Source organism: Grampus griseus, assembly GCF_964374135.1.
Source record: "Grampus griseus genome assembly, chromosome: 5".
Classification (NCBI taxonomy): Eukaryota; Metazoa; Chordata; class Mammalia; order Artiodactyla; family Delphinidae; genus Grampus; species Grampus griseus.
The window spans coordinates 136,825,104-136,843,252 of NC_138998.1; the positions used below are offsets into that span (position 1 = coordinate 136,825,104).

The 18,149-nt window shown below is 43.5% G+C and overlaps 1 protein-coding gene across 3 annotated transcripts in view; it reads right to left on the reverse strand.

Moving 5' to 3' along the window:
* Positions 1-309: 309 nt before the first annotated feature.
* Positions 310-18,149, reverse strand: part of ERG (ETS transcription factor ERG) — a 109,732-nt gene continuing 91,892 nt past the window's right edge. Inside the window, exons 7-10 of one of the 3 annotated variants that reach the window (XM_082655076.1) lie at positions 11,285-11,353; positions 10,513-10,569; positions 9,782-9,829; positions 310-2,456 (exon numbers count right to left, since the gene is read on the reverse strand). In XM_082655076.1, the coding sequence (XP_082511202.1) occupies positions 1,936-2,456; positions 9,782-9,829; positions 10,513-10,569; positions 11,285-11,353 (695 nt within the window). In that variant the 3' untranslated portion in view covers positions 310-1,935. The remainder of the gene's footprint in view (positions 2,457-9,781; positions 9,830-10,512; positions 10,570-11,284; positions 11,354-18,149) is intronic. The other 2 variants (XM_082655074.1, XM_082655075.1) reach the window with 2 other exon arrangements.

Genomic DNA, 18,149 nt, shown 5'->3' on the forward strand with positions numbered 1-18,149 from the left:
GGGTACCCAGATTATCCTGGTGTGGGAAGGTCAAGGCCACAGTCTACCCGATGAGAGCCTCTGATGGAAAAGCCAAATGGCAAATTTTGAAGCTGTCCCTTGTCTCGTTAAAGTGAGACATTGCTGCGATCTCTGATGCTTTATTTACCAACAATAATACAGTTTACATTGAGAGCAATAGCTTGTTTGCCATCCAATGAATGCTTTATAGCAGGAATTAAGGGTGATTCGTGACTAGGTGCGGATCTGGAATTTCTCAATTACAACCCCAGCTTAGAGGCCTCTCTCCACTCTGGGTCTAAATCTGGAGGCTCCCAGGTGAAAACCTTCAGTCCTTCTGCTCCGGACGGGTCCAGCTGGCAACAAGGCCCCGGAGGGGTCATCACTGTTTGCGTGCCAAGCGTGGCATTTGCTTGGCTCTCCCTTGCACGAGTTCCTGGACAAAGGAGAATTCTAACACAAAACCCACCCCTTGCAGCACAAGTTTCTAAAAGGCAACTTTAGTCACTAAAAAAGTGCAATTGCAGACTCCTGTGTAAATCTGATTTGCCATGCTAGGCCAAGCTTATTTTATTACATACATTCTGCATTCTAAGAACTAATAACTTCATATTGTAAACATTAAGCATACAGAGTTAAAGTTCAAGGCCACATTAGATCATTGATTGTCCCTTTTGTCATGTATCTTTGGCTGGCCGAGATCAACTCGTAGTGTATAAATGCATAAGTTATATAATTATTATATAAAAAGGAAAAAAAAAAAACCATTGACTTGTATACTTCATTCTGACAAACGCACAGCGTTCGCGACTCAAAAGGAAACCTGGAGCCCGCCTCGCCCCGATGCCTAGGTGATTTCGGATCGCAGTAGCCCAGAAGGCTAGCTCTTACCTGACCCTGTGGAGAGCAGGGCCCTCACCTAAGGATGAGGTCCTGAATGTTTCTTTTAAATATCAGACAATTCCAGTTACAATTTTTCTTTTGATAAACAAACAAAAAGAGAGATGCACGACTTTGTTTCTGAATTCTACTACTTGCCCTGCCTCCGTGACGCTGTGTCCTTCCTCGTAACACTGGATTTGGTACAACACTGACCGTATGGAACCGCAAGTCTCCATGACTCAATTCTCTGCAGGACCGACACCGTCCTAAGTCCAGTCTTTACTGCTCGAGAAGTTTCTTTCCCAGTCCTTGCCTCCTCTTCTGCTTCTTCCTCTCCCGCCTCATCTGTCTACACCCACACGCTTACCCTCCAGACACATTCTCAGTCCCTCCCTTCGGCTCAGAGCTCCTGTCCTATCATAAAGGAGTTGGAAGCTTTGGGTTGTCTTCACAGTTGGAGAGAGCTGACCGCTCTCCATCAAATGGAATGAATCTGATTTCGCCCAAAACTGCAAGTGCTGATGAGTTCCCTATCAATGTCTATCGATGGGCCACAGTCTCTTTTCTTTTTTTTCTGTGTTGATATGTTTCTCTTTTTAAATACAGGTAGTTTTTTTTTTTCCTTCAAATGACATTAGAAATGGCATGTTAGGTCCAGACTGTGTTATCTCTATTGCTTGAGTTTAATCCCAGTTTAATGCATGAACAGGATCCCAAAGGCTCCTCTAAGGTTTACACACTTCTTCAGAACATTTTCTTTGGCACTTTGTCCTCATGACTTCATGCTTCTACTTACAATGCCTTTCACAAGGTTGGTCCACAGATGATCTGTCCACGTACATTACACTTGTAGCATCCTCTTTATCTCTGTAGTAATATTTTAGTAATTCCCTCCCACTGAGAGTCTCTGGATCTCTTCCCCGGCTTCCTCCCCCTCAGCCCCAGTCAAGCTTTTTCATTCCTCTTGAGGCACTTCTGATTCATGGTCTCCGATAGAGCTTGTGGCAATTGGTTGGCGGTTGCATGTTGCTGGGAAAGGCCTCTCTCGGGTCTTTAGTAGTAAGTGCCCAGATGCGAAGGCATATGGCTGGCTGGGAGCCTAGTGTTAGGGTAGATCCCTCCTGTTGGTGAATTCCAGTATGGGTTTGGGGCAGCAAAAAAACTGGACGATGTCACGGGGAGGGCTGGAGGGTGGGGGGCCACAAAGTTCATCTTCTGTGGGTGGGTGTGATAGGAGCCCATGTAAGGGAGGTCCGAGGGGTACTTGTACAGGGAGGACTCTGGAGGGTGGGGCTGCAGGGCCTGGGCGATCCCGTGGAAGTCAAACTTGTAGGCATAGCGCTTCCCGTGGACTTTGGTCATGATGTTTTTATCATAGTAGTAACGGAGGGCCCGGCTGAGTTTATCATAGTTCATGTTGGGTTTGCTTTTCCGTTCTCCCCAGCGCCGGGCCACCTCATCTGGATCTGTCATCTTGAACTCCCCGTTGGTGCCTTCCCAGGTGATGCAGTTGGAGTTCGAGCTGTCTGACAGGAGCTCCAGGAGAAACTGCCACAGCTGGATCTGCCCGCTCCCTGATGAGGTGGGAAAAGACAAGAAAACCCCAGTGAGAACAGGATCTGAGCTAAAGGGGTCCTTTCTTCAATGACAGAAGAGGGGGCTGTGGCGTCCCACCCAGACTTCCTTTACCAGGCTGTGCGCCCATCCGTCAGCGGCTGGGGTATTGGCTGCTCTTGTCCCCCAGATCCCCCTACTTGTCTCCAGAGAACTGCCCTTGGCTGAAGAGGCGCTATTTCATCCACCCCCAGGTAGCCCACAGCCTGATGGACTGACACAGGGTACCAGAGGCCGGCCCCCTTGCCTCGAAGAGGGACCAATTCTGTGATGCTGGCCATGCCCCGGGCTCCGCATGGGATCAGACAAAAGCAGGGCTCCAGCGAAGTCCACAAGCTTCCTTCACTTTCCCCGGTCCAATCCTGCGTCCTCACTCCCTCTCTCCTGAGAAATACCCTTAATTAATCACTTGCACAAGTATCCTTAGCCCAAGCTCTGTGTCTAAGGAAGCTGACCTAAGATGATGATCCTTGGTGACTACCAGGCTGATCTAAAGATCCAGGTCCTTCCTGGAAATGCAAAGAGTTCCTAGAGGTCAGAGTTCAGGTTTGTTCCATCCATTTCTGACTTCCTTAGAAGAATAGCCAAGTCAACGTTGTGTTTTGGGGGTGGAAGGGCTTACTTTTCCTCTTTTGCGAGGCAGAAAGTGCTGTTATGTGGCTGGCAATAATGACTTAATACCATTTATATTGGCTAGGTCAAGTAAAATAATAAAAGTCAGATTTAGGAAATGAACTTCAAAAAGTTTATAGAAAAAAATCGAGAATGGAAGTAAACACCGTTATTTCTAACATAACATTTGGCTGGCATGCAGAAAGCCATTCTGTCAAAACTTTTCCTAGAACAGAATTAACCCACTCAAAATGAGGAAGTTTAGAAAAAAGCTGGCTCTGTTTCAAACCAGATCACCCATTTCCAGTATTTAGGCAAATGCATCTTAACGGAAATCCATGTGTTGTCCCTGCGTTGCAATGCCAATTGTGTTAAGCAGAGTTTCCAAAAGAAAAAACTGTAACAATGAGTGATTGCAAGCCCTCTTGGGGCTTCCAACAGAGTCAATGAGACCTCATTTGACTGGGTGGACACAGAACCCTCTTGATCCCATTGGAGACCTATAGATGTGGCTTTTTGGTTTTATTAAATTCAGAGAAAAATCCAGGCACACCATTCTAGACTCTATGCTACAATACTTTAAGATGATTGATGGCTCCCTAAAAGAGAGAAACATGCAAATATCAACAGTCATACCAGGAGTACCAGGAGAGGCGAAGTACCGGGAATATCTGATCCCGAGTACCAGGAGAAGCTAAGATGCTTTAAGCAGATTTTAGAAGCTTTGAAAATGGACACATGAGGCAGGTCTTTCCTCCCAAACTCCCAAGCACTGCCTTGGGCTTATTACCAAAAAGATTATCTTGTATTATACTATAAATAAATATCAGTAGATAATGATAAAATCATTAAAGGAACTGTTGACTATTCAGGGAATTGATGAAATGTAAAACTCAATTATAGACGTGTTTCCTCTAAATCCTCCCCACTAGCTCACTAGATAAATTGTCCAACTCATAAATCTTTGTTTCCATGTTGGCTACATGGAAATGGATATGTTTGTGACTTTATCCGTACAACAGCATCATGAGAAAGGTCAGCCTTTTCTGAATTTGTTCTGGAAAATTAGCATTTTCAGTCTAGCAACACATTTGAAATGTATTAACAGCTTGTAGTTCATCGCAATGGAAGCCTTTGCTTTTTCGGGACCACATATTCAAACTGTTCTCAATCAAGTTTTCTTGCCCCCAACATTTCATTAATATGCATTTAAAAAATACAAAGAATAGTTTGAGAAAACCATATGGTTTTAGTATATATATTGTAACCAAAGGATTACTACTTGAAAAAAAATTCCGTATATGACCTGGGAATAGGGAAAGACATAGATTTTTGATTTAACAGTGTAACATATGTTTCAATATAAACACATAGAGTTGTTTGAAAATAAATATTCACTGTCAACCTCCTCCCATACAGAAAACAATCCCACAGATTTTGTATAAATACACAGATCTTCCTAAACAGTCAAACTTATACTTGGTATCTATTCAAACCTTGGTATTGCCCCTTGGGAATTTGTCCCTCACCCACTTCCTTTATAAACATGTATAGGAGAGAACCAGTGTACAAAAGTGTTTTCCCATCTCTCCTGTTTCTGAAGAACTAGTAAGTCAGGGAACTAAATTCATGGCTAGAAACTCAAAGTTCAAAGGATGGATGACGAGTTTCTCCCTAGACGATTTTACCCATCAGCCCTTGTACACAGTGCTCGGGCCTCTGAGCATTTCAAGAGTCTATGGGAATAAGACACCTGTAAACAAAACTCATCAGCTTCCGAACCTGAGAACAAAACCATAAATGCAAATCAATTAATGTTTAAGTAGATGTTATAAAATGTAACATTATGTCAAGCTCATTACTTGTTAAATTTAATATAACAAAATCCACTGTGTTCACAGTCTACAGCAGGTTTTCTCGCTGTTCGAGAATCCTCAAGGGGGCACAATGTTTGCTGAGAAGTTATAGTCAGTGGTAAATTAAACGAGTTACTTGTGGCCACGAATTTCAAAAGCAATTTATTAAATTCTTCGTTTACTGTCAAAACAATAACACTTACTGTGCACTGAAGGTGCATTTTAGAATATAGAATAGGGATTCCAGAACACGAATGCCTAAGATTTGGAAGCCTGAGTGTGGCTTGGGTATTCCACTGGCCAAACCAACAAGTAAAGGGAGATGCTCTTATAAGACCGGACCTTGCACCCAAACAGCCTCACCACCTGCACCTCAAGAATTACCTTCTTCAGAAAAACTCTTCGTATCTATTTTCTCTCTCTATCCTGATAACCACCTTTGGAACATCAGTAAGGAGTAGCTACTTTTGCCCTAGTTTTGTCCAAGGTAATTAACTAAAAAGGCAGGACCGGGAGGTGGGGGGACCCAAAGATGTCGGCTGCCCACCTACAGGAGAGTCCAGTGGGGTGAAGGGGCATGGGGCATGGCTTCAAAGAAGACAGAAGGCAATCCTTTAATTCTGGGGAAGAAAGTGTTCTCCAAATGCAATTAAAAGAAAAGAAGAGAAACATACTAGTGAAGAGGTACAGCCTGAGCAAAAAAGGGCAAAACATCTAAACGGTTTATAAACCACAGAGAAAAGCACAGCTGGGGGTGAGTCAGCAGCTGTGGGTCAAGTAGGAGGGGTGTCCCCAAGCAGGGCACTCAGCAGCCAGCTGATGGAGGAACAGAGCCGTAAATAAAGCAGAGAGGGTCTTTAAAGCAGCAAGCACCACAGTGGCAATCACTTGGGCTACTTTCTACAGTAGCTGGAGGTGCTGCAGAAAATCCCACGTGCACAGCCTGGACCCCCCAGCGCATCGGGATTCAGGCAGCAGGCATGTGTCTCAGACAGAAGGCTTTGTCTGTGGCTCAGACAGGGCTTGTTGCGGGGGTGGGAGGGGCAGGACAGTATGGTGGCCGGAAGCACCCCTTTGGAGTTGGCACTGTCGCAGCTGAATCCTGGCTCTGCTCACCTGGCTCTCTGTGCCTCAGTGTCCTTGTCTGCAAAATGCAGGTGATGGTAATACTATCAAGATGGTAGTACCATCTTGCAGGATCACTATGAGGGTGAATTCGGTACAGAAGTGCTCTTATCATGATTTGAGCTGGAAACCAGGACTTAAAGAAAGGTACATCCTGGGCTTCCCTGGTGGTGCAGTGGTTGAGAGTCCGCCTGCCGATGTAGGGGACGCGGGTTCGTGCTCCGGTCCGGGAAGATCCCATATGCCGCGGAGCGGCTGGGCCCGTGAGCCATGGCCGCTGAGCCTGCGTGTCCGGAGCCTGTGCTCCGCAATGGGAGAGGCCACAACAGTGAGACGTCCGCCCACGTACCGCCAAAAAAAAAAAAAAAAAAAGAAAGGTACATCCCTTGCCTAGAGCCAGGAGATGCCAAAGGAAAACCACCACCTTCCCCCCAAAAACCCCATGCTGGCCAGGCAAAAGCTGGGAATGGTGGTATTCTCAGGGCTGGCCAGCATCACTGAATGCTGACTGGTACCAGGCATCATTCTGAACATTTTCCACGTGTTTATTTAATCCCCCTCCCCCCAGAATCATGTGATAGCCCATTGTAGGGGTGAGGAATTAGAGCCCAAAGAGGTAGAGTGACTTATCTTGCCCAAGGTCAGCAAGGGTTGGAACCCAGATTCGCCTAGAATCTGGGGCTAAATCACTGCACAACAACACTGCTCTTGCGCCTGGTTTCTGCACACACCTCTGCAGTCTCCTCCAGTCCTTCCCTGGGCCTGGAGCTTGGTGGGTTCCCAGTAGAAGACTGGACACTCCCACCTCCTAACCAATGGAAAAACATCCCTAAAACTGGTCTCTGGTTCCGCATGAAGCAGGTTACACTTTCATGCCCACCATTAGCGACTATCCAGGGAGCACCGAGGGAGCTACTGAACTCCTGCTCCCAGGAAAGCTCTTCCGTGGAAAGGCAATTTCTGTTCATCATAGAAGCCACATTAAATGGTCAGCCATCCTGACGGGACATAAAGGGGCTATGTCGCTAATATCTGATCCAGGACATAATAATGCAGGGACACACTCTTCTCAGCAGAAGAAATACGGTCCAAAGTGCACCCCAAATGCATATTTTGGATAGAGATGTTGCGACGCTGTTATCATCTCGTGCATTCATACTATATGATGTCATCTTTCCATTTAAAATGGTTTAAAAAACGTTTGCATTGTGAAAAGAGGAGAGGCAGCAGTTTAAAGTGGTGAAGGATTTATTTATCAGAGACTGGGAAACTAGAATCAAACAGGAAGAAGCATTCTCATTAATAGAATGATAAGACATTCTGGTTTTAGGGGGAAAGGCCACATGAAAGTAACTGACACACAGCCTAAGGAGAGATGGAGAGAAGGCCTAATTCATTATAAACGAAGTAAAAGAAATCTTTATCTTTGAGTCAAAAGTTGGATGTTGCCACTTTCCCCAGGCCCAATGGGCACAGTCTTTGCTTACGATGCCAGTGTCGCGGACCTCTTAGGTACCAAGACATTTTCCCAGGCCAGTGATGGGTCTGCAGTCTCCTCCTTGCTCGGTCCCAGGTCCCTCTACCCTCCGTGGGCAACCCCAGGCTGCTGGGAACAGCGTGAATAGACACTAAGCCCTCTGCTTAGGGGCCAGCAACTCTCTTTGGCCCCAAGGCACCAACCAAGCCACACCTTTGAACTGCAACAACATGGGCACAGACTTATATTTCACTTCACCAATCTGTGTGGGTGAAAGGGTCGGTTTGGTTTTGTTTGGTGCAGTTTGACATGTTCCTCCTCTTCATCCCTGACCTCAGCCTCATCCCAAGCATTGAAACAGTTGTTAAACTGAAAGGAAATCCTTTCTTTCTATTCTCTTGGTCCTCATTCTCCAAGACCTCCCTCTTCCAGGCTCACTCAGTGGCAGTGGAGAGCCAGAAAATATCAATAAAAGCAGATTTTGGAGACAGAGAGTCACGGTTCAAACCTGGCCTCCCTTCTTATGGGCTGTGTGACCCAGGAGAAGTTACCTAATTTGTCTGGACCTCTGATTCCTTTTCCGTAGGACGAAGATAATGACCTCCCAGGGCTGTTCTGAGACAGACATTTGCCCAGGCATGATATGGGGGAGGGGTGGGGGGAAAGCTATTGAATTGTTATTTCACATTATTGTATTAACTTTCCCAGCGTGTTCCAGCTTCCGTCCTGTTCCCCTTCCTAATCTATCCTGAACATTGCTGCCAGATCAGTCTTCCTGAAGCCTGACTAATAATAATCATCTCAAAACATAGTAATCGTTTTTATGTGAATGGTTATAAAGGCAGTTGCAAATAGAAAGCTGAGCATAGGCAGGAGGACGGACCAAGACCCCGGAGACGTGGCCACCAGGTGGATGCTGGGGTGAACCTGTGTCCATTTCTCCACAGGAATGGAAGCTCCTTGAGGGTCCAGGATGGTATCTTGTTACTCCTTGCATTCATTTATTCAACCAATAATTATTTAGCACCTGGTCTAGGCCCAAGGGGTAGAGCAATAAACAAAACAGACCCTTCTCACTTCTAAGCTGCTTAAAAAATATTTGCTGAATTAGTTAACATTAATCAAAATTTAATGTCAAAGATGTGGATGCCAAATAATGATGATATTTTATGTTTTCAAAAGTATAGATTCCCTGTGGGGATGTACACTGATTGAACCTAAATTTTCCCATTTCTAACCCCATTTTGGCCTCAATGTATAGAAAATATACATTCCAGCTTGTATTTGCAATACTCCTATGACATCTTGGCATCTGAATTTGCTGTTGAGAATATGCAGCATATGCTGTGAATTTCTGAAGTGGATGCCAGCACAGCTGGTTCTGATCTGAATACAAACACATCAAACAATTTGGTTGGCACTGAAGCGTGATGACAGGTGACAATCCTTGGCAAGGGACAGGTTACAAATGGGCCAATTAAGAATCTGTACTTTCTCCTGGCACCTGAGTTCAGAAATAGACCATTCATTGAAGATGATCCTAGATTTGAAGTCTTGTGGTTGTCATTATGGTTCTTTTTTTTTTAAGATATTATTTTATCTGCTAGTGTGATGGGTTGAATTGTGGCCCTCCCCCCAAATTCATATGTTGGACTTGCCCAGTACCTCAGCATGTGACGCTATTTGGAAATAGGGTCTTCAGAGAAGTAATCAAGTTAAAGTAATATCATTTGAGGGGGCTCTAATCCAATATGACTGGTGTCCTTAGAAAAAGGGAAATCTGGACACAGACACATATAGAGGTAAAGAGATACAGGCAGAAGACGGCAGCTATAAGCCAAGGAGAGAGGTCTGGAATAGATCCTTCTTTCATGGTCCACAGAGGGAAATAACCCTGACCACTTGATTTTGGACTTCTGTCCTCTAGAACTAGGAGACAATAAATGTCGATGTCTAAACCCCCAGTCTGTGGTACCTTGTTAGAGCAGCCCTAGGAAACAGATACAGTTTGGATTAGGTAATGATGCTCTTTGCGGAAGCTACATCTTAATGTATAACCCGACCCAGTTTTTTCCACTTAGGCAAATAGTCCAGCGAGACCTACAACTTCAGCTTGCTCAGTGGAAGGGATTTCTTGTCTATACAAGTGCGGTTTCAAAATAGCTACTGCCTAAAAGATAACTTTATAAGAGCAAAATCGTCAGCAGTATCTCACCTGGATTTGCAAGGCGGCTACTCGTGGGTCCAAGAATCTGATAAGGATCTACAGCAAAAAGAAAAGAAGTCAGATCCCAAAGACATAGTTGTGAGCAGGTAGGATGCAGCTCCAGGAATAATGCTGACCCACTGGTGTTTCCAGATCTCAGAGCTGAAAATGTCCCCCACGCCAAAGTCCCCCAGCACCACTTCCTGTATTAGAAAAGATGTCACATGGGTCTGAGTGATGCTTCTCAGTAAAGGTCTCCTAGCTGGTGGCCAAGCTCAGATTTGGCCCAGGGTTCCCAACACCTAGCCCAGCGCCCTCTCCATCCCAGGATTTAAACAGGGCAGATGTATTCTGCCAGGGCCGTGTGGGCCGTGACGCTCAGCACACGGGCGGCAGCATCCTGCCACTGTGTTTCCGCACTGGACTTGGCACACACGCTGATGTTGCTGTATGTGACCTGGAAGGTGAAAATCAAAGAACTGCTAGGCCGCAAAGAAGCTGCCTGTGGGCACGCAGCATGTTTTTTCCATATTTATTGCACGGGTTTTAGAAATGTTTTAGCAAAATCTCAAGTCATTCCCAGTTGAGTAGACTGATAATTTAGTCCCTGGTTTACATACGGAGCAGTCCTAAAGAAGACGAAGGAACATTAGTTTAACTTAGAAAGTGACACATTTTAGAAAGAGGCTGCTAAACCTGTTTCTTCTTTTATGGCCACCAAGATGCTCTGTGAAACATACCTAGCTGAGGACGCTGGTCTTCAGTTTTGGGCACTGTGGAAGGAGATGGCTGAGCAGCTGAAAATCCAAAAAACAAAGAGACAATTAGTTATAACTTGTATTTGCTACCAGACTTTGATGCTGTTGTATCATCATTCCATCATTTACCTTAGTTATTAACATAATAGCCTTACTCTTATAATAAGAAACATGGTAAGAAAAAAATTTCCTTTCTAATGAAACCAAATGTAAATGTGGTAGCAAAACGAGGGCACTTTTTAAAAATTTATTATTATTTTTAAAATACTTATTTTTAAATAAGTATTTATTTTTAAATATACTTATTTTAAAAATTTATTTTTACCCCACTTTTTGCAAAACTAAAAAAAATTTGAGATGGTTTACAAAACAGATTAAAATGAATCAACTCTAAAATAAAAAGATAAAGGGAAACCACCAGGAAAATATAAAGTAAGGAATACTATAAACATGGCCAAGATTAGGAAATCACCCAGTATTTAATCTGTACTCAAGCATCCTATGAGACATGCATTTGTCTAGAAATGCATTACATCATTCATTACATCATTCACTTCTTCTTGTTATAGAAATAGGTATAATGCCAATAGAGAAAGAATCATTGCATTTAAAGATCAGTTGCGCTTTGTTGCCAAAGGGACAAATGTATGTTGAAAAAGCATAGTTTGGCTACAGAAATTATCATTTACTGCATCAAGAGTTACCCACTGCCTTGTGATGTGAGGATTCAAGGCAGTGGGAACCAACACTGTACCTTTCGACTGGGGGGTGGGGTGGCCGTGACTGGTCCAGGCTGATCTCCTGGGTGGTTCGTAAGGTAAATCTGTAAAGATAAATAAATTGACTAAAAGATCAATGATGTAACTTGATAACAGCTATTTTGTGTGCTTTTTTTTTTGTTTTGTGTTTATTAGAATCAATATTGTGCAAGAAAACCCAGTTATCCAAAGTAATATTCAACCTGGATTCCACAAGATTTGGGTTTTATTTACAAATGATAACTTTGTATCTTTTATTGATCTAACAGTTGCACACCCATTAATCTGAAAACTCCCATGGATGGATTCTCTAGGAGCTGGCTGACTCTTCTAAGGTAATTTCCTGCAATCCTAGGTCAAGACCATATCAAAAGTTTCTTACAATCTAATTTTTCCTGCTTCCCGCTGGAATTGACATAAGTCCATCACCCCTTTATTAGCTTCATGACCTGTCTGAGACACAGCCTACAACGTGGATGAATCAACCGATTTCCTACTTGAGGTCTCACACTAGATCCACCAAATGACGTTCACGTTCCTCCCTTTTCTTCTTCCTTGGAAACGAGCACTGCCTTCTCTTACTTGCCAGATGCCTCTCTCAGCCACCCCTCATCCACTTATATTAAATCAGTCTTAAGGGTCTAGTTATTTTTCTTTTTTTATTAAAATTAATTTTTATCGGAGTATGGTTGCTTTATGATGTTGTGTTAGCCTCCACTGCACAACAGAATGAACCATCCATACGCATACAGATAGCCCCTCCCTTTTGGACTTCCCTCCCATTTAGGTGGGTCTAGTTATTTTCCTACGCAAATGTCTACTCTTTCTCCTTCACTAAATGAATTTAGAATTTCTCTAAAACGAACTGTAAGACTGAAATAGTACTGCCCCCGCAAAACATTGGCAATGCCGTAGAGCTGAAGTATATGCCAATGATTTTTTTTTGTATTTATAATGTATTGCTATTTGTCCCATAAAACTTCATCACACTTTGCATATGCAAATTTAATAATTATACTTCTGCATCCTCAGTGCAAGTTCTATTAATGATTATGACTCTATGTCATTTCAAGTTTCCTTTACAAATATATTCCAGAAACGTTATTATGCATGCTCTTACTAACTGTGCCTACATAAAGCTGGGGAGTGGGGTGGCCAACTACACGCAATTTTATTACAGAACCATTTCAAAACTACAACTTGGATTGACAGGTCTCGGTCCAATGCCATGTGTCATTCTGGGCCAGCTGAAAGCCATAGCCAGGTACTTCAGCAGGTGTTCTGCTGCCAGTCACCTGGAGATGACTATAAAATCTCATTTGGAGAGATTTTAAACTTTGTTTAAAATTGGCAGTTTGGTGGGTCAATCTTGAAAAAGCTTGTTGACTGTGTTGCAGAAGACATGTCTCTTCCTAGTTTCATATCCCAGAGAGAACAGCAATGAAATGCAACGTGAAATCCAATGCAGAATTGCCTTAATTTATTTGGTCTGTTTGGCTACGAGCATCTCGACTAGTGTGGTCCGTGAAATCCTACCCTCCAGAGCTTTGGTTGAATTCGATAATTTTTCTTTTGAAACTCTCCTATTGCTCACCACTCCCTCTCCACTGGCATTTCTGTATTTTTGGACTGTAAGCGTTTCCCACCCAGTTCCTCAGATTCTCACTTTTCTGGTGTTGAGGTTACACGTGGGAATTAAATCTGCAGTCGCTATCAATTTACAACTAAATTTCAACTTAAGTCGCTGGGAGCATTTGCACACAGATTCTCATCTAGTTGCATTTTGTCTAGAAAATGGTTAGGCAGAGTTTCAATTTGAGAATTGTCTCAGAAAGAAAAATCTACTAGCAGGGCAACTGTAACAGCATCTCCCCTACTTTAGGAGCAGACAGCCATATCAACATGGGGCTTCTGTCTACCAAATGAAAAAGCAAGAGCATCCAGAAATATGTTCTGGGTCCTTGTTTCTCCGCAGACCAGCTGTATCGGCAATGTCTGGAAGCTCGTTAGAAATGCAGAACCTCACTCTAGATCTATTGAATCAGAATCTGCATTTTACCAGATTCTGGTAAAAAATAAAATAAAATAGAACTACCATATGATCCTGCAATCACACTCCTGGGCATATATCTGAAGAAAACCATAATTAGAAAAGATACAGGCACCCCACTGTTCATTGCAGCACTGTTTACAATAGCCAAGACATGGAAGCAACCTAAATGTCCATCAACAGAGGAATGGATAAAGAAGATGTGGTATACACAATGGAATTGTGTACACAATGGAATTGTATACACAATGGAATATTACTCAGACATAAAAAAGAATGAAATAATGCCATTTGCAGCAACATGGATGGACCTGGAGATTATCATACGAAGTGAAGTAAGGCAGACAGAGAAAGACAAATATCATATGATATCACTTATATGTGGGATCTAAAAAAAACCGATACAAATGAGCTTATATACAAAACAGAAAACAAAAAAATGATACAAATGAGCTTATATATAAAACAAACACAGAAAACAAACTTATGGTTACTAAAGGGGGGGAGGGATAAATTAGGAGTTTGGGATTAACATATGCTCACTACTATAAATAAAATAGATAACCAACAAGGACCTACTGTATAGCACGGGGAACTATACTCAATATTTTGTAATAACCTGTAAGAGTAAAGAATCTGAAAAAGAAAAAATATATATATACATGTGTGTATATATATATATATATATATATATATATATATATATATATATACACAGTTTTATATGTATATATAAAATGGAATCATTTTGCTGTACATCTGAAACTAACATGATATTGTAAAACAACTATACTTCAATTATAAAAAGAATCTGTATTTTAACATGGTCCCATTTAACTTGGGTGTACACTGAAGTTTGAGAAAGCCTGTTCTAGACAATTTCCACTATTCTTTTCTAAAAATCTGTGTTCCTACAGATAAGGATTTCAGAAATGCTATCTGAGTGTGTTAACACAAATAAATGTGTGGAAAGAGTTCTAGATTGAATGCTTTCACCTGAAACATTAGAAATGGAATTAATAGCAAGTGTCAGTAGTTAGTCTGCTACTACTTTTTGCCCATGAAATGTGACTGTAAGAAATTAAACACCAAACTACTAATATGAAAATATTCTGAAACTCTTAATTCATAAAGTCCTTCTTTGAGTGTGTAACCGTGTCTCATCCTCCCTTGAAAATCCGTCAGGCCCTAAACAACTCCAAGTCTGATTTTTTGCCAAGAACTGGAGATGTTTATATGAACAATGATTAATGTGTTCATGAACATATTGCCATGGAAGATAAGTGGGCTTTTGTTTTTGTTCATGAAATTCTGCTCCAGTGTTCTCTTATCAGCTACAGATCACAGGCCATGGGCACCAAGCCCCCCTCCTGTGGGATGTGACATTGGGGGGTGTTAAACTAAGGCTTGCTGAGATGGGAGACAATCATCTCAGTGACCTTGTCAGCAGCTACAACACCTCAAAGCAGAGCCAGTTTTGAGCAGTTCTGCTTTTTGGCTCCTTGAAAAATTATTACTCTGTGTACATTTGCTATTTGCCTCTTACAGAGAGTAGATCATAAGACTTCTAGGAAGAACACAGTATACATTGCATTTTTGGTGGTCATTTCAATCCACTCTCCATTTCTCTTCAACTTTAATCTTCAAGGTCATTAACTCTTAGACTTGGCAGAAGGTCCTGTGTCAGGGACAGCTGCTTTCTGGCATGGGTTCTGCTATTTTTTTTCTGTAACAGACAGTGTTTTAAAACAACTTTATAAAAGCCATTTCACAGGCAGCTGAGGGTTACCAAAGAAGTATGCTATATGCCGTGATCTAGACCAAACACCATGAAAACTACAAATCGGGAGTTTGACTGGTGTTGGCCCCCTCCACCCCAGCACCTTTGTTTATTTCCGGGGAGTCAAGATCAGTTCCTGATTCTGAATGAGACTCCTTCCCCCAACCACTCCCTTCCCTAGACATCAATGATGTAAGCAAGCATCCCTGCTGCCCTTCGTGCGGGATTAAGTTCACCAAGTTTTATACTCTCCTTTCATCAAGATTACTGAAGAACAGCCCACTAGCCCTCTTGACATCTACCCACCACTTTATTTTTTTAAAGGACCAGAACTTGGATCATGGGAGAGCTTATCCTCATGCTGGGGATCCATGCCACATGTACAAAGTAACTCTGGAGGTCCCTGGTTGCACTGGATGTGAAAGGTTGAATTTTGCCACTCTCAATGAACTTAGATGCTAATGGCAAAGACAAAGACCGAGAGCTATTGGCCTAAACCAATCTATAAACCCCTATTTAATGCAAGGAATTTTCAGGGTCAAAGCCGACTGACATGATTAAATCACTCTCTCTTGTCTTCCTCTAGCTCTCCCTAGGGTCTTCTAAACTCCTCTGTCAAAGACAGGGAGAGCTGGGGGCATTGTGCCTTCCCTTTTCAACTAGGCGTACAGATGTACAGATCTGTGGTTAGAGTATAGTTAGGGCAAAGCCAAGAATGCATTTTCAGCCATTTGCTGTGATACAGGCTTTACTTAACTGAGGACACAGTGCACTGGCTGCGTCATCTTGCTATGACTGGAGATGCTGAATGGCACTGAGCTGCAAACTCCAAAGGAGGAATCATTGCAGATTCCGAGAAACCCTTGAGGAGAGCCAGCTGAAAAGGGAAAGTCGAGGCTGCACTTGCTGACCCAAGTCTCCAGTCTCCTTCGATAAAATCCTAGATGGGTATCATGGTGCATGGATTACCATGGTGACGGAGGAGGGGAGGATGGGGTTACAGATCGTCCTGGGCACACACCAGAGCTTTCACATACACTGCTCCTAGGACGCCAGGCAGGGTTCACATCATGAGGTCCAAAACCAGCTTGCAAGTTTCTCTAAGTCAGACCTGTCTCTGTTTATGTCACTTGAGGCCTCAAGGGGCCATGGCCCCCAAAAAAGCATGTGTTCAGCAAAGAAGGAGGGTGTTTACAGGGGAGATGGGGAAAGGGCTTCTGGTCATAATAACTGACTACCCAAGAAACACATGCGACACCATGAAATTCGATCATAAAAAAAGAACGTAAATGGATCTGCCTATGTGCTAGCACTTTCTAAGAGGAGAGGAGAGACTCACCTAAATGCTAATTCAACAAAGGGATTGTGAAAGAGGGTGCATTTTGAATCAGGAAAATCTGGATAAAATTAATAGGAACAAGCACAGGCAGAGAGGGGATTGAGGCATGAACAAAAGAGTATATTGTCCATCATGTGTTATCCTGTAAGGTCACTGAACAGTCCCGGACAATTGTTGGGGGGGGGGACTGAAAAGACCCAGTAATTGGACAGGGCAGGCAGTAAGGGGACTCTGGAATAAATGATCTTTTTGCGAAGCTGGGCCATGACAAGAAGAAAAGGTAGACGGGGGTGGTTACTTGAGGAGGAAGGAAAGGAAGGAAGTGGGGAGGGGACACTGGGAAGTTGGACTCAGCAGGATGACACAGGTGGGAGGAAGGAGTCCTCTGTCTCCGTGGATGTGGGATTAGAGAAATGGATGGACACAGTAAACCAAGAGTGCAGGGGAACGGGAACTCAGGTCTCTGTCCCCAAGGACCCAAGGACCTCTCCCAAGGAAAGTCAGCAACCAGCTCTTTCGAAAGCAGTCAGATACCCACCAACCAAAGGGATACGGTCAGATTCCCAGTGACCCCTCCCCCAATGATGTACAACACCCATCCCCCCTGAGCCGTCACAAACTTCTCCAACTGCACCGTTATAAGCTTTCACACTCACAAGACTGTTCCTGCAAGGTTGATCACTGGTCCACCCAAGGTATACAAACAAGTCTGTTCTCCAAGTTTGAATCCCTCAGTCTGGCTGACAGCAAACCGTTCTCTGGCTCATTCACTCTGACTTTCAGTTCTTTGTAGCTCAGACACTAATATTTGTATCTCCTTTCAGAATCACAGCAGCAATCACCAAAACACGTATTTTGGTACAAATCAAGTTTCTTCCAAGTCACACTCGAATGACAGACCCAAGAAAAGAGCATCATCAGGGCTTTGCTAGGTGGATTAGTGTTTGCCACCCTTGTCTCCCCCTGGGCTGAAGCACAGAGGGGTGTCCCAGCCAGAGACCTCCGGCCACTCTCCTCTCTGACACCTGGACGCGCCATATCTTCCAAATCCACCATATCCTCAAATAGGGAGCAAAGGAGCTCCAGGACCCATTGTTCCGTCTAGGAAGCAACAGGCAGCCGACTGGCTGCTCCGACCATCGTGCTGAACGAACTCATGCAGCCACACAGCCCTGACACCAGCTCACAATCCCTGGCTTTTGCAACTCAGAGGCATCCATGAAATTGCTTCAAATAAACAAACAAATATGCAACCCATGGCCAAATGTTTCACAGATAGCTTTGACTTTTGTGAGTACGTATGGAAACTTCTTTCAAACACTCACAAAATCATGGTGATTTTCCTACACTTCCCATGTCCTCCCAAGGGACCATTTACTGGCAGTAAACTCAGGAATGCCTAGAGCTAGCGTGACACATGTACTTTCATTGTCCTTTCTCAGTACCCACGGCGGGTTTCTTTAGGGTCAATCTAGTTCACTCCAGACCCTGGGTCTTGTCCACGATCAAATGGCCTGTGTCAGAGGTAACTAAGCACTATCGCCAAGGCTTTCCACTATGCTTCCCAGGAGGAATTTCATGAGGTTAGGGGACAGAAAATCGCCAGCCTGAAGTCACAGTACCAGGGCTGTGTCGGGGCGAGAAAAACTCCCAGAAGCATCTTCACCCAGGTTATTCAGCTCACTGCCCCCC